Here is a 26,031-nt window from a genome sequence, read left to right as displayed (position 1 = left end):
CCTACTCATTGAAGAGATACAATTAAAACTTTGTTTATTTTTAGGTATTGCTGAGGTTACAAGTATACAAGTAAACAAAATAAAAATTGCATTTTAATTATATAAAAAAAAAAACTAACTGTATTTAAAATAAATGTTAATACACTTAAATGTTTAATAAAAATAATTATAAACATGTTGAATTAATAAAAAAAAACAACATTAAGGTTAGTAAATAAAAAAAATATTTTAAAACATTTATACAGAATGATTGTTTTTACAAAATATCAACTAGTGTTAAGACTTGATAATTTATTAAAATTACTAAATGCTAAACGTCTTTGTTTACAATCATTTTCAAATTCATCAAGTGCTTGTTGAATTTCATTTTCTCTATGTGTCAAAAGCTCATCAGTTTTGGTTTTAAGTTCATCCAGGAAACGAACACAGTTTATCAATAATTCATTGTAAATAAGATGTTGTTTTTGGTTGGCATGTTTATAACCCAATGCAGCGTGTTTCACTTTTGTATACTTTGCCTGTAACTTTTCCAACTCGGATACTGTTGAAGATAATTTATCTTTCATCTGACGCATCTAATTAAGACATAATATAATACAATAATTAACAGAATTCTCCAAAATATAATTTTAATATATTTAAAAGCTTATGATATAAATCATAAACATAATATTGTAAACTATAAAGTATAAAGTACACTATTTTATTATTCTTTATAGCTGAAGTTACCTCTTGAGACCAATTGGTCATTATTTGTGCAAATTTTGACCTTTCTTCTTCAATTTGTTGTTTGAGCATATTTATGTTTGATGAACTAGTATGCATTTCCTTAAACTGTTCATACTGACGAATCTTATTTGAAAATTCTGTTTTGGCATTTTCTAATTTAATTTCAAGTTCTTTAATCTATTTCATAGAAGATATATAAAAAATACAGAGGTAAAAAAATAAATATTAAGCAAATGTATTCTCACATGATTATTTTTTAATGTTATAATCTCTTTAGCTTTTTCAAACTGCTGTTTATGATGAGCAACTATTTGTATAATTTCCTGTTTTGCATATTCATCTGCATTCTGTTTTGCCACAGTGTTCAATGTTTCTATCTCAATCTTATGTTTGCTTTTAAGCTCTTCAATTAATTTACCACAAGCAACTTTTTCCTCATCTAAACAGTGATAAAACAATTTGATACTTTTAGTTTAAATACCTAAATAATTTTTGAATTTTTTACATACTAAATTTTTTATTATAAATCATCTCCAATTCATCTAATTCATTTTTGTATTTGAATGACATTTCATTCATTGCAAGTTTATGTTTCCTTTCTATATTAGACAATGCATTTTCATAATCCAATAATTTTGATTTCAAAGTTTTTTCATCATCAATTACTTTTGAAGAAGTTTGTAAATCAGAATTGGTTAACTTATAAATTATATCTTTTGCTTGTTTTAATTCATTAACCTAAATAATTTACAACATATATATCACTTAAAATTTTAAAATTCAAACATAATAAATATATAAAGCATAAATGTTGACTTTATTTTGTTTACCTTTTCTTCATACTCTATTTTTAATTTTTCTAATTGATCAATATAAGTAGCGACTTTAGAATCACACTCAAATTGTAATCGCTGTTCCAAAGACAATACTCTTTCTTTAGATTGAATCAAATCAATTTTTAATTTAGCAATCATCTCTTTTTGACGTTTATGCAATATTAACTCATTTTTTAAATCTTCAATTTCTTTTATCAACTTAAAAAAAATAAAACCATTTGATTGTTAAATAATAAAAATGTGCATATACTATATACATTACTATTGATAAATAGCAATAGAATTTAACATTTTCTGTTTAATCAAACTAATAAATTTAAAAACTTACTGATTGTTTTTGAAAAGAATCTTGATCAGCACTTATTTCTTTTTTTAAACCAATTAAAGTAATTGCTAATTCTTCTTTTTCTATAAAAATTAAAAATTAAAAATTGTTATTTTATTCAATTTATGATTAATATACCTTTCACTACAGTGCCGTATTGTTTATCTAGTGTTTCAAATTGAGAAGACAATTCATCAAAACGTTTTTCTAATCTTTCTTTTTCATTTAAATTATTCTCCTTCTCTGAACACACTTTAACATAGAGTTGTTTTAGTTCATCAATTTCTTTAATATATTCTTCCATTCGATTTCTAGTACATTTAAATTATAAACATAATAAAAATTATTTTTAATTATTTTCATAACACTCTGAAACATACTTAAGTTTTTCTATTTCCTCGTCTTTTTGTTTTGAAATATTTTCTAATGATGACTGATGATAATGCATATATTCCTCAATTGAATTATTGTTTACTATCTTATCATTTTCAATCATTTGTTTTGAAACTGTAGACATTTCTTCTGTTCGAATTAGCTTGCACATGGTATCTTCTAATTGCAATTCTAAAGCATTACGTAGTGTTTCACAATGATTAGAATGATCGCCGATTTGGCTTTTATCACAAGAATATTTCTCTAATTCTAACTGAAATATTAATTAATATCATTATAAATAATATATATACATTTTAATTTTTAATAAGATAATCTACCTGGGACAACTGTAATATAAAGTATATATTTACCTGTATTTTACGTATACAATGTTGGTATGTAATTTCTTTCTTTTCCAATTCAGCAATGCTTCTATTTTTGACACTTAACATTTCTGTTAAATTTTTTACATCATCTCTTTGTTTTTGCAACAATTCTAAACTTTTCTGATAATCTTCCTCTAAGTTACTTCCATCATTAACATTTTGCAAATTATTACCAACATGTGAATCATTCAAATTAGTATGAAGTTTTTCGTTTTCAACCTAAACATAAAAACTAAAGGATAAATTTAATATTATTAACTAATACTTAAAAACTTATTTTTACTAACTGTTAGCCTTTGCAATGTATTATTTAGCTGTTCATTTTGTTTGGAACATTCAATAAGTTGACTGTTTAAATTTAAAATATGATCATAGTTATTGGAAACTGATAGTTTATTATTTTGTGCTGCATTTAATTCTTTTTTTAGATTATTAATCAAACCATTATTTTCTGATATAATACGATGGTGTTCTTGTTGCAGTTTTTTTAGCTCATTTGTTAACAATGTACAATTACGATCCTATAAAAAATATACTAAATAAAACAATACATTTTAAACTAAACAACCAACCATACTTTAAAATGTAATTGTTCTATAACACTTTTGTATTGATTCTGTAAATTAATAACTTCTTGACTATGCTTTTTTTTCAAATCATTTACAATACAGTCCACATTTGTATCATATTGCCTTGAACCATTATTACGTGAGAGATTGGTAAGTGATTCTTCGAGAGTTTTCATATTAATGCGAATTGTTTCTAGTTCTTTAGTTAGCTATAATCAATATTGAACAATTTTAAACAAAACTATAAATAATATATAATCAATTTATAAATTTTATTTAAATAATCAACCTTAGAATTCATTTTATCTTTTGTTTCTACATTAAGTTTCAAAGCTAAATTTTGATTTTCCAAATGTTCAATATTTTCTTTAAGATTCTCTAAAACAACATAAAAGTATAATATTATTTATTGCAAGATAATAGTAGATTTAAAATTTTAAAAAATTCATAAAAATCATAAAAATTCACAAATTATTTTGTTGCTACAAATTTATAACAAGTTCAATTTTTATAACTAAGATTATCTCCATGCAAATACATTTTTTTTTTGTATGCCATGATTTATAATAGAATTCAAAGTTGTTACATTCATTACACTGACCTACTCAATGACAGGGTCACTCTATATTTACAATTTAGTAGAGCGAGCTCTCTAAATTTTATCTTTTTTCATACCAGTACAAATACACATTAATTATATAAAAACAATTTATTTTATGCAAGAGTTTTAAATTAAATAAAATATACTTTTTTTATGTATATTTATTTATGAATTTCAATTAACTATTCTAAAAGAAGTACAATAAATAATAATTTTTACACTTATATTAAATATCATGGTTATCAACAATATAAGATTCCGTAATAAAAATTGTTTCTATAATGATTTATAAATTATTACCACATTGATGCTGATACTCCAAGACTGTCCTTTGACCTTCAGATTCATTGATTAACAATTTTTTTCGCAAATTATCAATTTCTGCTTCAGCTTGCATTTTAAATTCAGATAATTCTTTTTCTAATCTATTTACTTCACCACGCCTCATTTCATACAGAGCTTGCAATGTTTCATAATTAGCTTCATTTGAAATTCCTAAAAAAATATGAATATTAAAAAAAAATTTAATTAAATACCTAATGTTTGATATTTTATTTAAATCTAAGATTTTAAACAAAGCTAGTAATGCATTAGTTTTACTAATAATTTTTTTTTATGATTCCTGTCTTGGATAAAGGAACAGTTGTTTCAAAAATAGGTTGAGACTTTGAATTAATAACTTTTTCTTTTACTCAGTATTTTTGTAAAGCATTATGATAAACTGTTGATATTGTTAGATAATGTTAAAGAAATATCAATGAATAATGATTTAACAAAGCTTTACTCAAAATCTACTAGTAACAACTCTTGATCTTTTATTTATAAATATAAATTCACTTTCAAAACAGATAGTATTCTGTAATATACTATAATTTATATGTAATAATAATAATAATAATAATAATAATAATAATAACAGTAATAAATAATTTAGTGCAATTGATATAAAAATATTGATGTATAAAACTATAAGTATTCATTTTCATTATGTTAAAATAACGGAAATATGCAATATATAGTAATTAAATAATCATTTATTTTAATTTCAGTAATGATGTTTGAAAAAACATAATCATTAAAATCAACATATTATAGGAAACCAATAATCATCGGATTCAGTTCACATTGTGTTGACTTCATTAAACCTCATTAATAACACATTATAAATTATAATTTATAAATGTACTTTGTTAGTTTGTGATACAATAATTTATTGATGTTATTATTCTATGTACATGTAATTTTGTATTTAGAGTATTAGTCCCAGCAAACTAAAATTTTTAATTTATTTGAGATATATTAAATTTATGTTACCTTCATAGACATACTGTTTGCTAATATTTTGTGCAACGTCATTAGATGTGATATGTTTATCTCCGTGTTTATCACTTTTGACTTGGGGGATGTATTGTGGTATTGGTGATGGATATGAGCCTAAAATATTAAAATGAGTTATTAGAATATTACAAAATCAAGAATTTACATTTACCATCTCCATGAAAATCAGGTTGAAAGTTTGTATTCATATAATGTTGTAAATGTTGAAAGGTTGGGTTAGAACGCATTGAAGCTTTTTTTCTCTTTGATTTGTGAATAGATCGAGAATGACTTCCATTACTTTCAAGTTCTGCAAGTTCTGAAATAACATGATTTATAATGATATTATAAACATATTATACCTATTTTAATTAAAGCATAAAATAATGTATTCATTATATTGGTATGGTTGCCAAGTGACAAAATGTGGGTACACAAAACATTAACCACTATTCAAAATGTGTAAATTCTCAATACTGTTATAAAAAAATAATAAGCAATTACTTTATTACACATAAGTTAATAATCTAAGAATTATGACTAAACTAAAAAATAATAAAATATTTAAGTTGTTACACAAAACAAATATTCCAATAATTTTGATTTAACAGTTTTATGAATAAGATTTTTTTTTTATTAATATAGTATGTTCCAGAAGTTTAGTACATTCTTAATATTTTCATGGCATATCAATATATTTAAATAGCTTTTTTTCATAACAATTAGTAAGAAAATTCCAATAGAATGACATTTCAATTTTTTTATGTAATTTGGTTTTTTAAATATTCAAGATGGACATTATTTTAAATATTTTTTAAAAATAATGTCATTCATTGGAGTTTTCTTACTAATTGCTATTAAAAAAAAATATATATATATTTAAATAAATTGATTTACCATGGAGATACTAAGAGTGATATAGGACTTCTAGAACATAATACTATATAAATAAATGTAATTAATTAATTGTTTCAATAAACCTATCAAATTTTTGAATTAAGTTGGATAATTTTAATACAAATTATCAAGTTGCCTCACCATACCTAACTAACTGTAAATGAACTCTCATTTCTCAAATAATTTATTTATATAAGTAATTAAGCATATAATACATAAATTATTAACATATTATTCCTTAATCAAATTTTTAATTACCTTCATCAGAAGCATCACTACAATGACTTGAACTAATAACACTCATATTAGCTCCACTTTCGTTAAAAACTTCATCCAATTCTATTTTGAGCTGAAACAATATTAAACATTTTAATTGTTTAAAAATTTAAGTAGTCTTGTTTAAATCCTTGTTCTGTGTGTTACTACTAAGTCATCAGTAAAGTAATATATAATCAATGCACATTAAATTATACTTGCTAAAACTAGGTGTTTTACCTAATTTAACATTAAAATTCTCTTGTATTACCTCGTTTGATATTAATCTGTCACTGATACAATGTTTTTAGTAACTATTATATCACATAACATAAATGGTGAAGGTGTTAAGTGAATTTATTAATGTTTTAGATAATATTATATTTAAAGTAATTTTACTATACAAATATTAGGTATAGTACTTACATTTTAAGGAATGTTTTGGTGAAAAAAAAAAATGTTTTATTTTGTATTAATATTTTTATAATATATTTGTAGATAGTTAGTAAAGATTTATGGATTTAAACTAGCTATATTTGATATTCCTATACACAGTGATGAATTTCAAAGGTATAAATTATATTTGAAAGCTTTTCATATTATTTAACATATTATTACTATTAATAATTAAACCGAATTCACTAATTTGTAGCATATAAACAAAAAGTATGTTTGATAATATTTTGCACTATCAAAATAAACAAAAAATAATGTAAAATTAATCGTATGAAATTTTGAATAAGAATAATAATTTTAAAATGCATAAATAATATAAGCATATAAAAGCTTGTGAAAACATACAAATATAACTGTAAACACACATATTTAAAAACAACTGTACCTCTTGATCGAGTCTCTGTATATCCAAATGATCTTCATTGTCATCTTGGAAGTTATTATTCACCTGAATACTGGCCAAATCAGAGCCCTGGAATATACTCTGACCGGGATCATTGTGTTCAAAATTATTCATTTTTTTAATTTATGAAAACTACGACACACAACCACTGTTTAAATTTACAGAATATGTCCATTTACTAATGTAAGATATAGTGAAGTAACATTGTACACATTTATTATTAATATTTTCAATTAATCTAGTTGTTGTAATGGCTATTAATATTATAATTATAATTATATTAATGTAATCTTCAAGTGCAGTATAGCAAAATGGAATGAACAAAAAAAACAAAAAAAAAAAAAACGACGACGTCGTCAAAAGTTATAGAATTTTTAAAACTATGTCAAAAATTGGAAAATATCATAACACGAAATCATAATACATAATTTTAAATTTAGTAATTGCCTGTAAATCTTTGTTTATCAAAAATGTAAAAAATAATAACGACTCACCACGACTAACGTTATCAGTTTATCATATTCAACTTGTCGAAAATGGCGGGAAAACTAGTAGAAGAGGAATAATATTTATATTGTTATAACGTAACGATCAATAGTTAAAAATAATGAAAATATTCGTAAACGTTTTTCTCCAAAGTCAAACTAACAGTACTTACACTTTTAACATTTAACAACCGATCCACAAAAATACAATGATTGTTCAATTACTTCAATTGTAATATCGTATAGACAATTATAATATTAGCAATAATACTAATAATAATAATCTAAATAAATATTGATATTTATAAATGAAGTACCTACTTATTTATTTTTGGTATGGGTATGTAATCCGTTTAAAAATAATTGCAAAAGAGAAGAACAAAAACCGTGACGGCGTATTTTTTAACTTGGAGAAGTCAAATCAATTCATACTTATTTTTTTTTAATACAAAATATATCGACCAACTGTAGCAATTATGTTCTACAAAGAATAATGTTAAGTGTACTTAGTACAAAAATATAATTTAGTCCATATAAAAACAGTCAAAACTTTTTTTACTTTGTACACAATTTTCCCTAACTTATTTTTTTATATATACTTAGTATACCTACCCAACATTACATCCATTTCAATATATAATATTATCTATTATCTATTGATGTAAAAAAAAAAAAAAATGAAAAATAAATAAATTAAGTTAATAAATGATTTCATTTGAGAATAAAATATAATCGGCGTCAAAATTAAAAACGTGCCATTTGTGAGATGCGTTTAATATATTTAAGTGATAAGTTTAAAATAAAGTCATAAATCGCAAGCTCGAGGCCTCCACTGGTTCGTCATTTTTGCGATAAATTTATTTCAAATGTCGAACAGCCGTATAGAGTACTCTATGATCAGCCGTCATGACCTGCCGGTACCGGCTCGGGTCGCCGGTATTGTTTTATCACGAAAGGGTTAATCAAACTTTTGGTTTTCTGATGTGCACAACCTGTCCCATTAATTGCCTAGTGATAAAAAAGTCTATACAATCGGTCGTACATAATATATATATATCACTATATTATATACAACACTACTACTACTAATACTACTACCTTTACTACTAATACTACTACTACTACTACTACTACTACTACTACTACTACTACTACTACTACTACTAATACTACTACCATACTATTACTACTACAGTTCACTATCTACAGGTCGTAGTGTGGGTTCTTCTCACATATGAATTACACACACACACACAAATACACACATGTATATATATGTATGTATGTGTGTGTGTGTTGTATATTAAATACGAAAAATTATTATTATCATTATTATTATTATTATGTACGTTACCTGTGTACATAATATTTTTTCACGTTTCATTTCAAGTTAGTGTGTTCGTTTCGTAGGTAGTCCGTGTGCCGTGCCGTGCTGTGCGCCTGTATGATGACTGAATCATTTTTTAAATTTTCATTATTATTACCTAAATTTTTATTAAAATAGTGAGTAACCGAGATAGTTTTTGTGCGATTTGGTGTATAAATAATATTATTGTATAGTATATCTCGTATTGTTGTCCGGTGTCCTAAAGTCGAATGAGAAGAACATGACTGATACCTTCGATGTCTACACTCGGTATTCCCGACGACCAACCAGACTGCTGTCCTAACGAGCATCTATTATTTTGTTTCACCCTAACACCTCCCATGTTTGAATATTTTTCAAGTGACTTATGTCATGAAGCACTGAACCTCGTTGATACTGCAGTTTAAAATAAATCAAATCTATGAAAATCTATCCTACTTTAAATCTACTTACATGTATGTAGCAACGTGAAATAACAAGTAAAAAGTATTCATCTTTAGCAAGTTTTCAAGAAGATAGTCATTACAAATTTATGGTAAGACCACACTATATTACCTATATTATATTTTCATGATCATTATTCGACGTATGGTTTCTTATTTTCCAAAATATAATTTAATTTTCAGTATTGAACTTTTTAAATATTTTTTTAATTAAAAATTAATTACCTATGATGTACCTAATAAATAATTTTTATTTTATCTATTCTTGGATATTATGTAAATCATATAATACACTTAGATTAATTAAAAGATAATTAATTAATTAATATGCATGTATATTGGTATAAGGTGGCAATGTTATCAAGCACCATCATTAGTTCAAAACTCAGTGCCAACTAATCTATAGTTTAGAATGCAAGAGAAAACTATTGAAACTTACACTATCCTAGTTAAGCAAAAATAAACATAAGTAGATAATTAATTGTTGTACTGACTAATCTTAAAGTTTAATTGGTACCTACTTTAAAAAATATTTACACATTAGGTTACTTATAATATTTTATTTGATCATCTGCTTACAGGTATTTTAAAACTAAATTAAAGTTTTTAGATTAATTTGTTAGTCAAATTAATCATATCTATCTATTCTATCTTATAAATGTTAACACGCGGTGATTTTATAGTATCAGTTCTAGGTGTCTATCTATATACAGTATAATTAGCTTCAGCTATGTATTTTTTTAACTAGAATACATTGAATATTATTTTCATATTGATGTAGGTAATACCAATGGAAACAAAATCAAGTAACATGTTTTTTTTTATCAAATTGTAAAAATGTTTATTAAATTATTACAAATTTGTTCATTGTGCTATCAATGTTTTCCCATGTTTCCTTTGGTAAAATTAGACTGTCAAATTTTTTTTACATACCTACGAAGTAGAAATGTTGACTTGGGGCTATTATATATTAATTTGAACTATTTAAGGGTTTAGGATTTTAGCGCCCCAGAGAAGTACTTAAGTAGGTAATATAGAATTATATATTATATTATTCATAACATGTAATAGACATAATAGGTACTCAGAAATCATAATAATCATAGTCTAACCGTTAGACTCTAACTGTACATTGTTTCATTATCAGTTATAACCTCTTATATTACTTTTAACCAGACTTTTTACCGAATTTACCTATTATATTAATGATAAAAAAAAAATTGTTTCATAATTAGTTTAAAATTTTAATAATCACATGTTCACATATTTGTATCGTCATATCTATCTGTCCAACGGTGGTAAAGTACCTTTAAATTACCATAGTGTAAACTATTTTTAAGTGATTCCATAGAGCGTTTTATAAATATAGCTGTCATAAAAGGTTTACTAATAAAACAATCATGTACATTACAAATACTTTCTATATTCAGAAAAATTATATTTTAGAAATAGAATGTTGTTGAATTTTTTAAGTCAAATAACTATGTATGTGAAAATTGACCATTTTGAAATTATATATTATATTTCTGTATATTATGGTCATGAAAAAAATAATATAATATACAATTTGTTATTTAACAATTTAATTGAATATGCTCATGCAATTAAAATACTGAATTAGTGGTAATAAATGCTAAAAAAATTTAACTTTTCTTTGAATACTCTGGTTGTATTTTGTAGTCTTATTTCATGCAATATATTTTTATATTATTAAACTATTTACATATGTTTATTTTTGAAGTCTACTACTAAAGTTTTTTATAGTAAAACATTCATAAATATAATATATTGGTTACATTTCTTTATTTGTGGATAGGTACTATCTCAATTTATATATATTTTTATTTATATCTTATAAGAATAGTAAATCAAAAATTATTATCATTCTTAAATAAAAGTTAATATACATAAAACAAATTTTTATAATTAAATAATATTTAAAACCAATAGTTTACAATATAATTTTAGAATCTAATTTTAATCTACTATAGAATAATAATCTAAACCCAAAATAAGTTACAATCTCAAATAATATAAGAATTAAGTATTAATATAAAGCTGCTAGATCTCTAAGTAAAAAAATCTTTCTATGATATGATTTTAAGTGACAACAAAAATGTATTCATGTGAATGCCAAAGATGTTAGCAAAATAAGGTATATTTTATTATTGGTGACTAATTACTATTAATCTTTCAGTATATTATGTTCCCTCAATTAGAATTTGGCTTGATATTTTCTTTTCCTTATGAAGTTAAAAGTCCATGCTGATTATACACCATATTTATCTATGATAATAATAACTATGGGTATTTAATTAATATAACACAATTATTTAAAAGTATCCTTATCTAGTTGTCTATAACTTATTTGAAGTCATTATGTTTTAAAATAGTTCTATAATTATTAATAAATTAGATACAGATTATGGAATTATTTTTAAAATAATACCAGATCATTATTATAACTTTTTAAGGTAGTACATATAAAGTTCAAAAAAAATAATTAAATATGTTTTGTCACTATTTTAAGTATAATGTTCAATCTTTTCTTATTGGTAGGTATAGACATAATTTAGTGTTAGTTTGAATATTTTAACGGGTCTTTTAAAGTTTGTGAGTTAATAACAGGTATATAAATAAATATAAACCACTTGTGGTATTTTTTAAAAATTGTATTCTCAATTAAACAATTGTTAAATACTCTAAATGCATTTGAAATATTTTCAATAAGAAAAAATAATGTTGGTTAAATTAATACTCATTTTTAACTCAATATCCTATGTGATATTAACCAATCTACACAATTTAAACAGCAATAAAGTTTAAATAATTGTTTGTTTCACTTATGATGTATCAATAAATATTATAAATATCTAACAAACATTAGATTATTTGAACAAATAATAGAAAATATTGTGTAAAGTAATAAAATAATATTGTATGCAAGGTGCTGAATTGACTATTTTTGTATAACTATTAAATTATACTTTATAACAAAGTTATTAAGCATAATGATAATTGATATACTGATATAACTATATATTTACATAACCCAGAAAAGTGGGTACATATTCTATCATCATATTTAATTAGGTAACGGAAATGAGTTTTTTTTTTTTTGTATCTTATCAATGTTGAATAAATCCTATAATATTTATTAAGATAATCTATTTGTTTTATAGTATTTATAATATATATATATATAATTTCATTAATTTACGGTAAAATGAATGTTCAACATCAACATGATTTTGATAAACAGTGCTCTTAAAGTAGTATTAACGTTAAAAAAAAAAAAAAAAACAGGAGTAGATAAATATTTAATAGTGATATGGAAAATTATATTGAAGAGTTATATAATGAACATTAGTTCAGATTTTTTTGGTTAAAGTCCAAATTGAATTATTGCCAAATAACTTTTTTTTCTGATGACAATAGTTTCTACATTTTAAAAGCATGGTATTATGTATAATTTTATTTTTTCAGAAATTCGACTGATTTTATATGAATTATATGTGTATAATAAATAATTTTGATCATAATAGCTGAAAAGTAATACATTAGAATTTGGTATAATATGCAAATCTTTGATTTTTCATCCAAATAAATAATATTTATTTCTATTATGTTATGGTCTTAAGAGGTTTGTTTCTTTAAATATGTGTATAGTTTTCATTTAAGTGTGGAAATGAAATGTATTGTTATATTATGTTTATTTCGGAGTATCGCCATTGGATGACTTCCCCCTCCTGTCAATCAAATCTCAATTTACTTATTATATAACATGTAAATACAAATTGTAAATATTTCAATAAAAAAAAAAAATGTTTATTTATAACTATTCCAATATACATACAATTTAAACTAGAATAATCATTTAGTTATACAGACATTGATATATTACTATCTTTTTCTACTTAAAATCATAATTTATACTGAAACATATTCTTCTTTATTATATTTTATTTAGTTAAATAATTTATAAGTAATACTAGACATAATGGATCATATGTATACTTTCTTTTATATTGAGTGACATAGAATACTAAAATTATCACATAAAGTAAAGATAATTTATGTACAATGAAAATTCCATAATTTTATTTATCATTCTTATCATCAATTAAAATGTATACAAAACACAATTACATTCTAAAATTGTAAAATAAACTATATACCTTACATTTAAGTCAATGTATTTAGCAAATACATATAGTGATTACAAATCATTAGATTAAATTGCCTGATAAAGACGTCTTAATAATATTTATAATATAGATATAGATTTAGTTATGTAAATATGTCATAAGAAACTTATAAATATACTGTGAATTCCAGTGTGGATAGATTAAACTTCCAATTCTATAGGTAATAAATTTTAGTATTCAGAATCATAAATAATAAACATTATAACTTTCTAATTGTATTGTAAACAAATTCCATCAGTGATAGATACATTGTGCATACATTAAAGTAATTGCTGATATAAACAGAGTGTCCTATGAAGATTTACCCATTGCGATATCTCCTGAAATAATGGAGATATCATGACTTTGATTTATTAATAAGTTTCACAGGGACAAGAACTACAAATATTTCATGTTTTAATTTATTTTAATGTTTTGGTAAAAAAGTTAAAAAATATATTTTTTTATTTAATTATTTTCAAAACAATTGAAGATAGCCATTTTGTAGAGTTCATTTTTCTGAAAATATTGACTTTTCAACATTCTAATTTAATTAATCTCCTGATTTTTAATATTTTTTCTAATTTCAAAATAAACTACGAATTATTAATACGATATAATGGTATCAATGTATCAAACATGTGGTTAGGTACGGCCGCCGAACGTTTTCAATGTAATTCACAATTTTCTCAAAGCAGATTAATGAAATTAAAATGTTGAAAAGTCAATATTTTCAGAAAAATGAACTCTACAAAATGGCTATCTTCAATTGTTTTGAAAATAATTAAATAAAAAAATATATTTTTTAACTTTTTTACCAAAACATTAAAATAAATTAAAACATGAAATATTTGTAGTTCTTGTCCCTGTGAAACTTATTAAAAAATAAAAATCATGATATCTCCATTATTTCGGGAGATATTGTAATGGGTAAATCTTATATGTATATATATAATGATTTAACATATAGATTTTATTAAAATATCCTATTTATATTTTAATGTTTCTCAACAAAATATCCTTGATATTCTTTAATGTTTTTAAATTAATGTTAAATGTGATATTGTCTTTTTACAGTAAATATTTTTTAATGTTCATGTTCATACATTTGTTTAAGTTTAAAGGGTACATAACTTAAAAATGAATACACTATTTAAGAGGATACTACATCCATATGAGTTATCTCTGTAAAACAAACATACAACATAGACAATTTGCATTCAGTAGAACTAATTATGTGTTGTTAACTTTAATATTAATGTGAATTGACCTATTATTAAAGTTAAAGGTATAAACATTACCTATGCCAAAGCACAGATATTTTTTTTTACTAAGATAAAATGTTTAATTACATAGTTAAAATAATGCATTTCATTAACTTAGTATATAATATTGTAGCTATGGTAAGAATATATAAAATATGGTTTACAATTCCACAACGGTTAACAAGTTATATGTATGTTAACATTTTAAGGGAAATAAATTTAACTGTTGAAGTTCTTATATAGTTAATTAAGCTTTTGATAGTATCATTTAATTTACAATTGTATTGAATATATACGTTTTTCCTTACTACTAATTTTAAAGCTTTTTGATTGAGAAAAATAAATAAATAATATTTTATTCAATACTAAATTAATTTTGATTATTATTTATACTTTTATAATTATTACAAAACAACTACCTATTTTAATAAAAACTGGTTTTGCGTTAATATTCCACCGTATTTTTTTAAAAATAATCCCTAATATTAAAAAAATATATATTTATTTTACTTTTGACCATCAAAGTAAAGCATTCAAGCTTTTTTACTGCTCTCGCAGTTTACGTCTGACACAAAAAATCCTCACATCGTTGTATAAGAAGTATACATATTCAACACTTCACTGTGTATAGTGAATTATGTTTGTATATTTTAAGGTATACTAATGGATAAATCTTATATTACAATAAATAAGTACATATTATGTATTCATCAAAATTATATTTTACAATCAGAACAGAATAAGGAAACTGTGGAAAAAGAAACTATTTCTTCAATCCTTAATATTGAGTGATTTTTAGAAAATTAGAGAAAATTATATCTAGTTTAAAATAATTGAGAAAAAAACTAAAATTTAAGAAATAAAAATGTCGTTGAAAATTTCACTAAGAATTTGTATTAGCATATTCTGTGCATGACAAATATCATTTTCAAAATATTTTTGTTTTATTTGAGATTTTTATTTATAAATATTAAATATGCATATTATATGTTTTTAACATTTTTAACTTATACATTTTAAGCAGAAGGATGAATGTATAATGTATTGATTTTATGATGTGTTTTTTTTTGTCTGTCATCACTTATTATATTCTAGAGCAGTAAAAATGATTTGATTTTTCAAGTTCAATAATGAACTCTAGTAGCAAAAAATTCACTATACTTATAAAATAAACAAAAAAAAAAAATAAATAAAGTAAGAAAGTTAGAAAAACGGAAATTTATATGCAAAACTATTTTTTGTCTTAAACGTGAAGAGCTGTTTTGAGGTAGTAAATTTTATTTTTGTGTTTTTTGTAACTAAAAATTAATAATTGCAGTGACATATTCATCAAATATTTATAAAATCATATTAGTAGACCATGTAATAATTTTTGTCTTTAAAAGCTTAAAAATATAATACATGATTCCTCATAAGTTTTTCTTATATTATCATCTTAAAAGTACATAAGACTATTTTTTTCAAAATTGGATATTTAAATAAAGATTACCGAATTTAATTATTTTGTTGTAATTCAAAAATATTATTCGAAATAACTTAAAACTTTAACATTATTATTATATTTTATGTACACAATTACATTCTCGAAGTATTTAGATTAGACTAATATTGTAAGCTATTGCCTCGTATTTATACCACGATCTTATTCATACTATTTTACGGTAATTTTCTATTTACTCAAAAGATAATAACAATAATATGTAATATAAATATAATATAATATAAATTCATTGTTTTTGGTAAGAATAGGTTAGGTTATCGTATTTATAATAAAATAAATTACTTTAATATAGCAAAAAGTACATAACTATTAACTAAGTATAGCTGTTTAGGTACTTAGTAATATAGGCAAACAGACTGAGACTGTCTTCAATCGTTTTTCGTATCATTGATGAATTCAAATTTAACACATTCATTACAGTGGCCTACACTATGACGAGGAACACTCGGCTCCGGCTCCGACTGTAAAGCAGAATGGTTACCTACTTTCCTCCTTCTTAATATTAACACCTAAGGTTTTAAAATATAATACAAGGTCCCATGTTATATGTTTTGATTACTAGAAATATGAAAGCAATTTAATGTAATTTTACAAATATTTTTTATGAGCGCTTAAATATAAGAATTTTTAATTTCAACTAACTGCTATTTATCAGAAATCCGCGGTTTCTCATTACTCGTTTTTTATTTTTTTTTATGTTATTCAAAATGTATGTACTATATCAAAACAACCATGTTACCTAAATTATCATTTTTATATTCATTAAAATTTTCAAAATATTTAGACTACTTAATTTTTATTTATTTGTAGGAAATCGAATTATTTAATTATTATGTCAATTACAAATTTTAGGCAACATCAAAATGTTTGAAAATGTAATATAACATCCCAAACTAAGAAGTTCTTTTAGCTATATAAATTTTTCAAGTGCAGAATTTTTTTTTTAAACATTTAAAATGCAAATTTTTATAAAATTCGTCAAAATCACTAAACTTTGCGTATTATTTTTTAGTTAAAATTTTATCCACTTTTCATTTTTTATAGCTTAGGCTTTGGAATTTAATTCAAGATTCCTCATAAGTAGTTCTTAATGAAACCCTAAAATCTTGAAAATATACAAATACAGTTTTTTTCTATAGATATTTCCATTCTTGATCCATTACAATATTTCATGTCTCTCTGTATTCCACCAACTACTAGTCAAATGAGCCTATTAAACGTATGTTGTATAATACCAACACGGACCCCACATTTTTTTTAACCACCTATTTAGTTAGCATTTCGATCATTTTCATTTTTACTGTTTTTGGGGGTATCCGGTGAATTAATCACGAATACAATTGGTCACCAGGATAATCGACCGTCAAACAAACATTTTTAATTTTTTAGTTACTTTATTGCCCTAGGTATATTTCCTAGTTATATTTTTATTATTTTAGAATATTAAAATATTTTTATAATATATGTTTATTCTATTTTAATAAGAATTAAAATATTCATATTTATTTATTTATTTTTAAATAATAACTGACAAATTAATCCAATTTACAATATTATGATATTAATATTAAAATATTTAGTTGTAAAATAAAAATTTAAAATTAAACCTTACATTATTAGTTGTTCATAATTATTAATTACACATAAAATATGATAATAATGTCAGTTAATAAAATTTAAAAAATATAATTTGAATTTAAAATCGAAGTTGTAAATTATTCGAAGTTATTGTCATACCAGTTCAATTATATCGTATGTATATCATTATAAATTGGATTAACTCTTCGTTATTTAAAAATAAATAAATAAGAATATTTGAATATTCTAAAATAACTAAAAAACTAAAAATATTCGTTCGACGATCAATTATCCTGGCGGCCAATTCACTGCAATCCATTTTTTGTTGTACGTAATATTCTTAATTTATATATTTATATCTTTGTCCTTAATAATTTCATATTTTTTTTTTATATAAACAATATTCACCTGTTATTCTTACGTTTAGTGTACTGAAGGGTTCAGCCCGTATAATATGTTCTAAAATAAAAATATATTTAGAAATTATTGTCTGACAGCCCGCCGCCTCTGCTCGATTTGTTTTCGTATGCATTGATTTATTATTGAATTCAAATTTAACATTTCCATTACTGTGACTTGCTCAATGACAAGATACACTCGACACCAACTGTTTAACAAAGTGGTTACTTACTTGCCAAGTTTTTTAATGTTTCCAAGTTCATAAAACAAAGAATGAATCGTATTTTTTTAACAAAATCTTGTCCATTATATTAGTTTAACAATATTCATAATTATAACATACTTGTTTATATTTTTTTAGTAACTTAAGTTTTTTTTTTTGATAATATTAATTTGTTTATAAATATTAGTTTTTTGTCATAATAAGTGTAGTTTTGCAATTCTATAAAATATTATCTAAATAATGTGTAATTACTAACAATAATTGTATAATAATATGTATATTCTATACCTACCTTATTCTACATAATATTTTAGATTATGAAAATTGCATTTCAATTTTAAAACATAGATATTTTAATTGATCTATAAATAGGTACGTTTTTAATTATTTTTAAGGTCGATAAATGTATTGATAAATGGTAACTGGTAAATAATTTATTATGTACATAGAAGGTATAGAGTTCATATATTTTATGTATTTATAGGCAGATAAGTAATTTAGAATTAAGTCCCAATGTTGTAGTATAAACAATATTATTTTAAGAGTTGGCATATTACCTATCCTCCAAATATTAAACTTATAATTTATATGTAATTGATAATTGTATTAAAAACTGTTTTAAAATTCAAATGTTTCTAGATATTTGATAGATATTTTTCCACGTATTTTGCTTTATAATTTATATTTTAAATGTTATTCTATTGTACTGTACACTAAAGCCTTTCTCTCTTATTCCCTAAAGCCTTTATAATTGCCATATTTTTACTGGGGTGTGAAATTAAAACTATATACAGTTGTCATAGATAACGTATTTTTTTTTAACAATTTAATTTTTTTTTTTGTATATATTCAAACCCTTGAGACCACTCTTTGCACATTGACGTGTATACATTTTCACAGACATAAATTAAATACTAAATTAAAAAAATGTGTTGTATTAAATACAATTAATTGGTATAGGTGATTCTGATATAGAATACACTATAGTATACAGAATGATTCCACAAACACGCTGGCCTCATCTTTTCATTTAACAATTAATTTATTTAAATTCTAATGTTTAGAATATTTAAATATACTAAAATCATATTTTCAATTTTTTTAGAATTTCCGTACTACTTTAGGAGTGTCCTGTATTTATACAAACTTATGATTTTCAAATAAAAACTGCCTTTTTACTTTGAATTATTTAATGAATATTATATTTTTTTCAAATGTCTATGTACCTAATTCAAATTTCTAACGAGTAATTAAATATATTTTTAATCGTAATACTTTGAATAATTATCTGTTTAAAAATATAAAATAAAAAATAGTAAAAATATAATTTTTTTTCTAATGATGTTGTTTTGTCATATTTCAAAATTGTACAAAAGAAATATTTTCACAACTGAGACTCAATAAAAGCGTTTAGAATAAACTGAGTCGCATAAAATTTAAAATACAGTACTTATTCTACGTTTTAATACTAACCGAATCCTGTCGAACTTTGAAGAACCTATACTCATATTATAGTGTATGGTTAGAAATGTTTGTTTTTTTATGTTGATTTGGAAATATTTAATGAGTGTGTTTAATTTATTGTATTATTGAATTATTTAAAATATTAAGGAAATACATTTAATGTCGTATATCCTTGATAAAAACTTGGATTATATATTTTATTTTTATTAGCTACATTTTTTCTATAATTTAATTTATTTTAATTATGATATAATTATTTTTGGTTAGTTAATGTACTAATTGTACTAATTCAGTATTTAACAGGACGTCACACCCGCATGATGTGTTATCTCCGTCTTACACGCGTAAGACATACTTATAGTAGGTACATTTTCGTTTACCAGTTTCAAATTTCAATAGCGTGCTTATAGTTTTAATATTAGAGTGAATTGACCTATTATCAATTTTTAGGTAAGAACATTATCTGTGTTCTTCCGTTGATTTTTTTATATTTTAATTTTTAGGTGAGTTATGAGTATGAAAAATATTAAATATTTTTTAAAATGATCATAATTCACTTAAAAATTAAAACATCGTAAAAATCCAACGAGAGAATATAGATAATGTTCTTATTTAAAAGTTTGATAATAGGTCAATTCACTATAATATTAAAACTGATGAACGAAAATTTACCATGTCGTACGTGTGTAAAACAGACAACACATGCGGGTGCGACGTCCTCTTAACAGTGTTGGTATTTTTGTTTCAACCCAAACTATAAAAATGCACAATATAACAATTACAATATATAAAAAAATCCACGATCTTCTCGTTACTTTTACCAAGTGCAGATTCAAATAGTATATTTTTCCTATAGTTCTTAGTTATTTTAAGTGTAACTTTCGTATTATTATCATATATATTTATTAGTATTCATATTAATCTTATATGTATTATGCGTATCTTAATAATTGTTAACATACGTTTTGTAGTGAAAATGGTTATTTCTTGGTGTTTACATAATTAATAAGATACATTTAAGTATTACCAGTAGGAGTTTCATTCAGCCTTCTTATATTTTAATTTTTAGCATCCAGCCTAAACATTAGTTTATTCTATACTTTATAATTTAACAAATAATTTTTATTAGATTTTGTTTAAATTCATAGAAGCTTCAAATGTGGATCTATTATAACTGATGAGGAATCTTATACAACAGTTAGTTTTATTATAAACGATTTAGTGTGATATTTATTGTTATTTAATTAATTAATTTTTATCTTATTTTAATTTTAGTTGTCATCATTCTATTTTAAAGATAACTATTGACTATATGTATGATGCTATGATGCATTCATTTCTATAGGTACTCATTGAGTATAATAATGGTGACCTTGCGTTAATCAACAATGTAGGCCTGTCATGCAGATGTGGGTTTGGATAATTGAACCAACCGTTGATAATAGAACTTAAGTTTTTTGTTTTTTATCTTTTATTTTTATTTTTAATGTCAATGACCCATTTGGAAAAAAACCCTACACTTTTACGAGTCTATAGCAGGTCGCTAAGTTTAATGAGCAACTAACGATATTCGCATGTGCAGTATGGTAATCCACTTTGGTTAATAACTAATAAGTCATAACCATCCCCAATTGGTCAATACTAATGTTCAAACCTTAAGTAATCAGACGAGGGAATGTTGTGGTAATTCTTTGTAATGTATTACCTATTACCACTAAATAAATATAGGTATTTAAGAAATAACGTATTAAACTCCTAAGTATCTGGTAAATTAAAGAAATGTAGCAATGATATACATTATTTTAAATACTGTTTCGTAAAAAATAGTGATGTGCTGTATGCTAACAGTTTATAACTTATGACAGATTTTATAATTGATATTAATTATTTTTCGGACCAACTATTTAAAATAAATTTTAAATGAGCTTTTTTTAGTGAAATTAGTATAATATGATTTTACTAACAATGAGAAATATGAACCTATTTATTTATAAAAGGTATATTTATTTATAAACTTTTATAGAAACCGAATAGACAATAGTTAAACTGTGTATTATAAATTAATACAACTTAAATGTCATACAATTAAGTAAACATTATTATAAATTAAAATTGAAAATTCATACATATTTACCATTTGTATTATTCACGATGAATTAAAAAAAAAAACCATTTATAAAATAATTAACTTCTACAATTGTGCCAAACTTTTATATGTAAATAGCCAGTACTTAAACGATCAAATTAAATTAACCCGGTCATCTTTATTGGTGATACTTTCTCAGTATTCTATAATTAAAGGACGATTGGCTTTCAAATCAACATAATTATAAAAATTAAAAAAAAATCAATAATGTTTTTGGGTTTGTTAACAGTGAACAATATATTCTTAAATAAAGATGGCAATTTAATCACGACATTTTCTAGAGGTCTTGACATGGTTTTAGAACTATTAACTAAGACCCGCCCAAATCTACCTATTACGTCAATGATAATCGTCAGACACCTGAAATATTTAACAGTTCAACTATTCAAACACTGTTTTTTAATCACCATAAACTAGTCTTATGTTATTTAACTTTATCCTTGATTCATACTACTTTTAGGTATAAGTATATTAGTTATATTAGTAAATATTTTAATTTATCATAACGTGTAAAGTATCTATATTGGAATAACTAAAGTATGTGATGATAACTAGAAACATTATAAAAACGAGTTATAATTTTATGTAAGTTAATATTTTGTGAGGTATTTATAATTTATTTATTGTTTTGTTCCTGTATTGGCCATTGAGTATTAAAGATTTATTAAAAAAAAGTATAATTTTAACAGTAATTAATAAATAAAATAATGTGGTCTTTGTTTTTTTTGCATTAAAAACATGTTTTTAACATGTGTTATTGTTTTTGTATGGTTATATATAGACATATTGTAATTTGACAATATACGAGTATTATATTATAATAAAATAAATATTATTAAATACGCTGAATTTTAACAGACTAAAAATAAATAATATAATTATATATAATATATACTATTGACTTGTTTGATTTTAATCATAAAACTGATTTTATTTTATTATTAAATTACTTTCGTATCTTTTTTTAAATTGTATATACTGTTAATACCTACTGGCTACTTACTAGTTTGTACCTATTCAGTCCTATATAAAAAGGTCTTGATTTTTAGTCAATTTAAAGAAACTTAAAAAAAAATCAATCATAACTTATTAATCAAATAGATTTTTATAAATGAATAGGAATTTAGATTTTTAATATTCTAAATTGACCTCATGTTTTAGAATTTTAAATTAAGTAAGCTAAATAACAACGGAGTTTCGTATTAACAATTTAATACGTTATTAATTATGACTCATTATTATAATATATTTAAAAATGGATAAGTGACCCACATAATTCTAAACAAGTATGAAATGCGTTTTATAGTGTTATAGCTCACAACACAACAAATATTATGTCTGACAGAAACAACTGATTGTAGTAGTATGACAATTGACGACCTCTTAAAATTAAAAAGAGGATTATATTGTTATAAAAGATCTTGTGATATTATATATTCTACACATCATTTTTGACGCATTGTTAACGATAGTCATTTAATTTTATATTTATACATTTTACATAGTATTATATTGTATCAAATCTATTTAGACATTTTAATTAAATTTTTACCAACTACATGACATATTTGATGAATAATACTATGCATTATTGATATCAATGTAATAATAAGTCACTCAAAATAATATTAATATGCTTTTATAATTTAAATGTTTCACTCCCAGAAAAAGGTGAAATCGTAAAAATTTCTTAGATTGAGACAAGAGATTTTTGCTTCGGGCTTCACTTTTTATATGGACATATTTCCATTAATAATTATTAATAAAATATTAAAACATAATATTATAATAAATTATTTCTGTATACTTTCTAATTTCTGTATTAATTACTATTGCTTGATTGACATTTTATAAATAAAAATTTTGTTCATTTATTTTTTTATTAATATTGGTTTTTTTATTTAAATATTTAACATAATATAGTGTATACTCTTAATTTGTATTGCCATATTATATGTATTGTATTCACATTGATATTTATTAAAAAGGAGAGAAGATTTGACAAAAATAGAACCTAAAAGTGAATTAAAATTCTGAAAATAAAGTAAGCTAAATTTAACTAAATAATAAATATTTCAGAAATAATAGTTTGAATAGTTATTGATATAAAGTATTAAATGGATTGATCGTGCATAAAAAAATCACCCTGTAAACATACCATATATGAAAGCCAATTACATATTAAGAATGATAAAGTCGCTTGAGAGGCACTCTCATCAACTTTTGGAGCAGTAAAAATACATCTTCTATCTTAAATTTGAAGGTTGGTTTCTGGTAGGTAATTAAATATAGTTGATACGTTAGAGAAGGTGGGAGTAACCAACCTAATCTAACCTAACCCGATTGATTTTCAGTCATTTTTTAAAGATTAAATAAATGTCAAAGGTACCAAATTAATAATAGAATCTATGTATATTATATAATTATGTTTAATTGTTCTTAAACAACCTTTTAATGATTCCCCAATATCAATGTAGGTCCCAAATATTTCAAACATTCACAATATTAGTCATTTGTATGTTATAAATACATTTTATCTTTTTATGTGTATTTTATTTAATATCTATATTAATAAAAAAAATATACGTTTACCTATTTTTCCTCAAAATTAAATTAAAAACAAATAACAACTAGTGTCACGTAAATGCAATCGTAGTGAATGTCGTGTTATTGAATTGGCCTGGGTGGACTCTCTCTCCCTTTGACCTAGACTGAGGAAGCTTCCTGTGACGTCAACAGGCTACCCCACTTGTCTCGTTGGCATTTTTGCTTGTTGTGCGGCCCAACGTACCTTAGTATAGCCAATGGAAGTACATAATATATTATGTATAGACAAAAAATCAACCGTTTATATTATTTTTTATTTAAAAGTATAAAAATGAAGTACAAATAATTAAAATATATCATAAGTTTTTGTACATTTGTATATTTGAAAATTGAATTATACGTTTCTATAAATTATATTATATAAAATTATTATAAAGTTTTTTTTTTTTTAACTAAACTACAATATACAGTATGTACAACCAATTTAGGAAACATTCAAGTTCTCGGTCGAATTTCCTAAAATTGAATCCGAGACTTTTTTAATAAAATATAGTTAAGCCTACTTTTGATTCCATATTTGAGTAAACCATTTTTTATACTTATTTAAATTTCATAGCTATTTTACTAAATTTAAAATTGATTGAATAATAGTTTATTGATTGGTATTATTGTTATATTTTGATAAAATTTCTAAGTAATAGTATTAGGCTACTTAGGCTAGGTTCTATGTATTATTTAGTTCTTATAACAAAAAAAAAAAAAACGTAAATATTAAAAAACAAACTGATATATAATAATGCATAATAAACATGTTGATAAATTGAAAAAATGTATTTATGTGTTATGATAAAATTTGAATTGGCTCTCATTCACCCAATTGAAATTCTAGAGCTATTTGTTTATTCAAAATGACATAAAAATAATACTGTCTAATTAAAGCAAGCATATGAAATGTTCTTATAAATGCATATTGTTAAACAATTTTGGACTTAAAATTAACGTAATCCGACATTATCTTTACTTTATTTTAATAAAATTACAAGTGTATAATAAAATATTATTTTTAACAATTTATACAAGTATACATATTTTTCTAGTATAACTCTGTTTTATACTTTATAACATACATATTTACTTATAATATAGAAATAATAAATTATTATTAGAATAAATAATTTTTTTCTTCGTGGTTAATGCGGTTAGACATGCAAAAACCTTTCGAATTCATTAATATTTTAACGAAATAAAAGTGCATTCTGCCTTATCGTGGATCGTAAA

At 23.0% G+C, this 26,031-nt stretch overlaps 2 protein-coding genes across 2 annotated transcripts in view; one reads left to right on the top strand and one right to left on the bottom strand.

Moving 5' to 3' along the window:
- Positions 1-219: 219 nt before the first annotated feature.
- On the bottom strand, positions 220-7,473 carry LOC113556832 (protein PFC0760c-like). Its single transcript, XM_026962001.1, has 17 exons — positions 7,132-7,473; positions 6,294-6,384; positions 5,311-5,457; positions 5,136-5,255; positions 4,122-4,316; positions 3,510-3,598; positions 3,229-3,429; positions 2,939-3,172; positions 2,637-2,870; positions 2,271-2,536; positions 2,029-2,201; positions 1,894-1,973; positions 1,560-1,763; positions 1,239-1,467; positions 975-1,168; positions 730-906; positions 220-575 (listed from the first exon to the last, which is right to left on the bottom strand). The coding sequence occupies exons 1-17, from the start codon at positions 7,261-7,263 to the stop codon at positions 267-269; spliced, it is 3,075 nt and encodes a 1,024-aa protein (XP_026817802.1). The 5' UTR covers positions 7,264-7,473; the 3' UTR covers positions 220-266.
- A 1,487-nt stretch (positions 7,474-8,960) lies between these two features.
- Positions 8,961-26,031, top strand: part of LOC113559427 (V-type proton ATPase 116 kDa subunit a) — a 39,571-nt gene continuing 22,500 nt past the window's right edge. Inside the window, exon 1 of the mRNA XM_026965247.1 lies at positions 8,961-9,535. The gene's annotated coding sequence lies outside the window, so the exon portion shown is untranslated. The remainder of the gene's footprint in view (positions 9,536-26,031) is intronic.

This window comes from Rhopalosiphum maidis, chromosome 4 (assembly GCF_003676215.2).
Source record: "Rhopalosiphum maidis isolate BTI-1 chromosome 4, ASM367621v3, whole genome shotgun sequence".
NCBI classification, from domain to species: domain Eukaryota; kingdom Metazoa; phylum Arthropoda; class Insecta; order Hemiptera; family Aphididae; genus Rhopalosiphum; species Rhopalosiphum maidis.
This window is presented reverse-complemented; position numbering and strand designations above follow the sequence as displayed.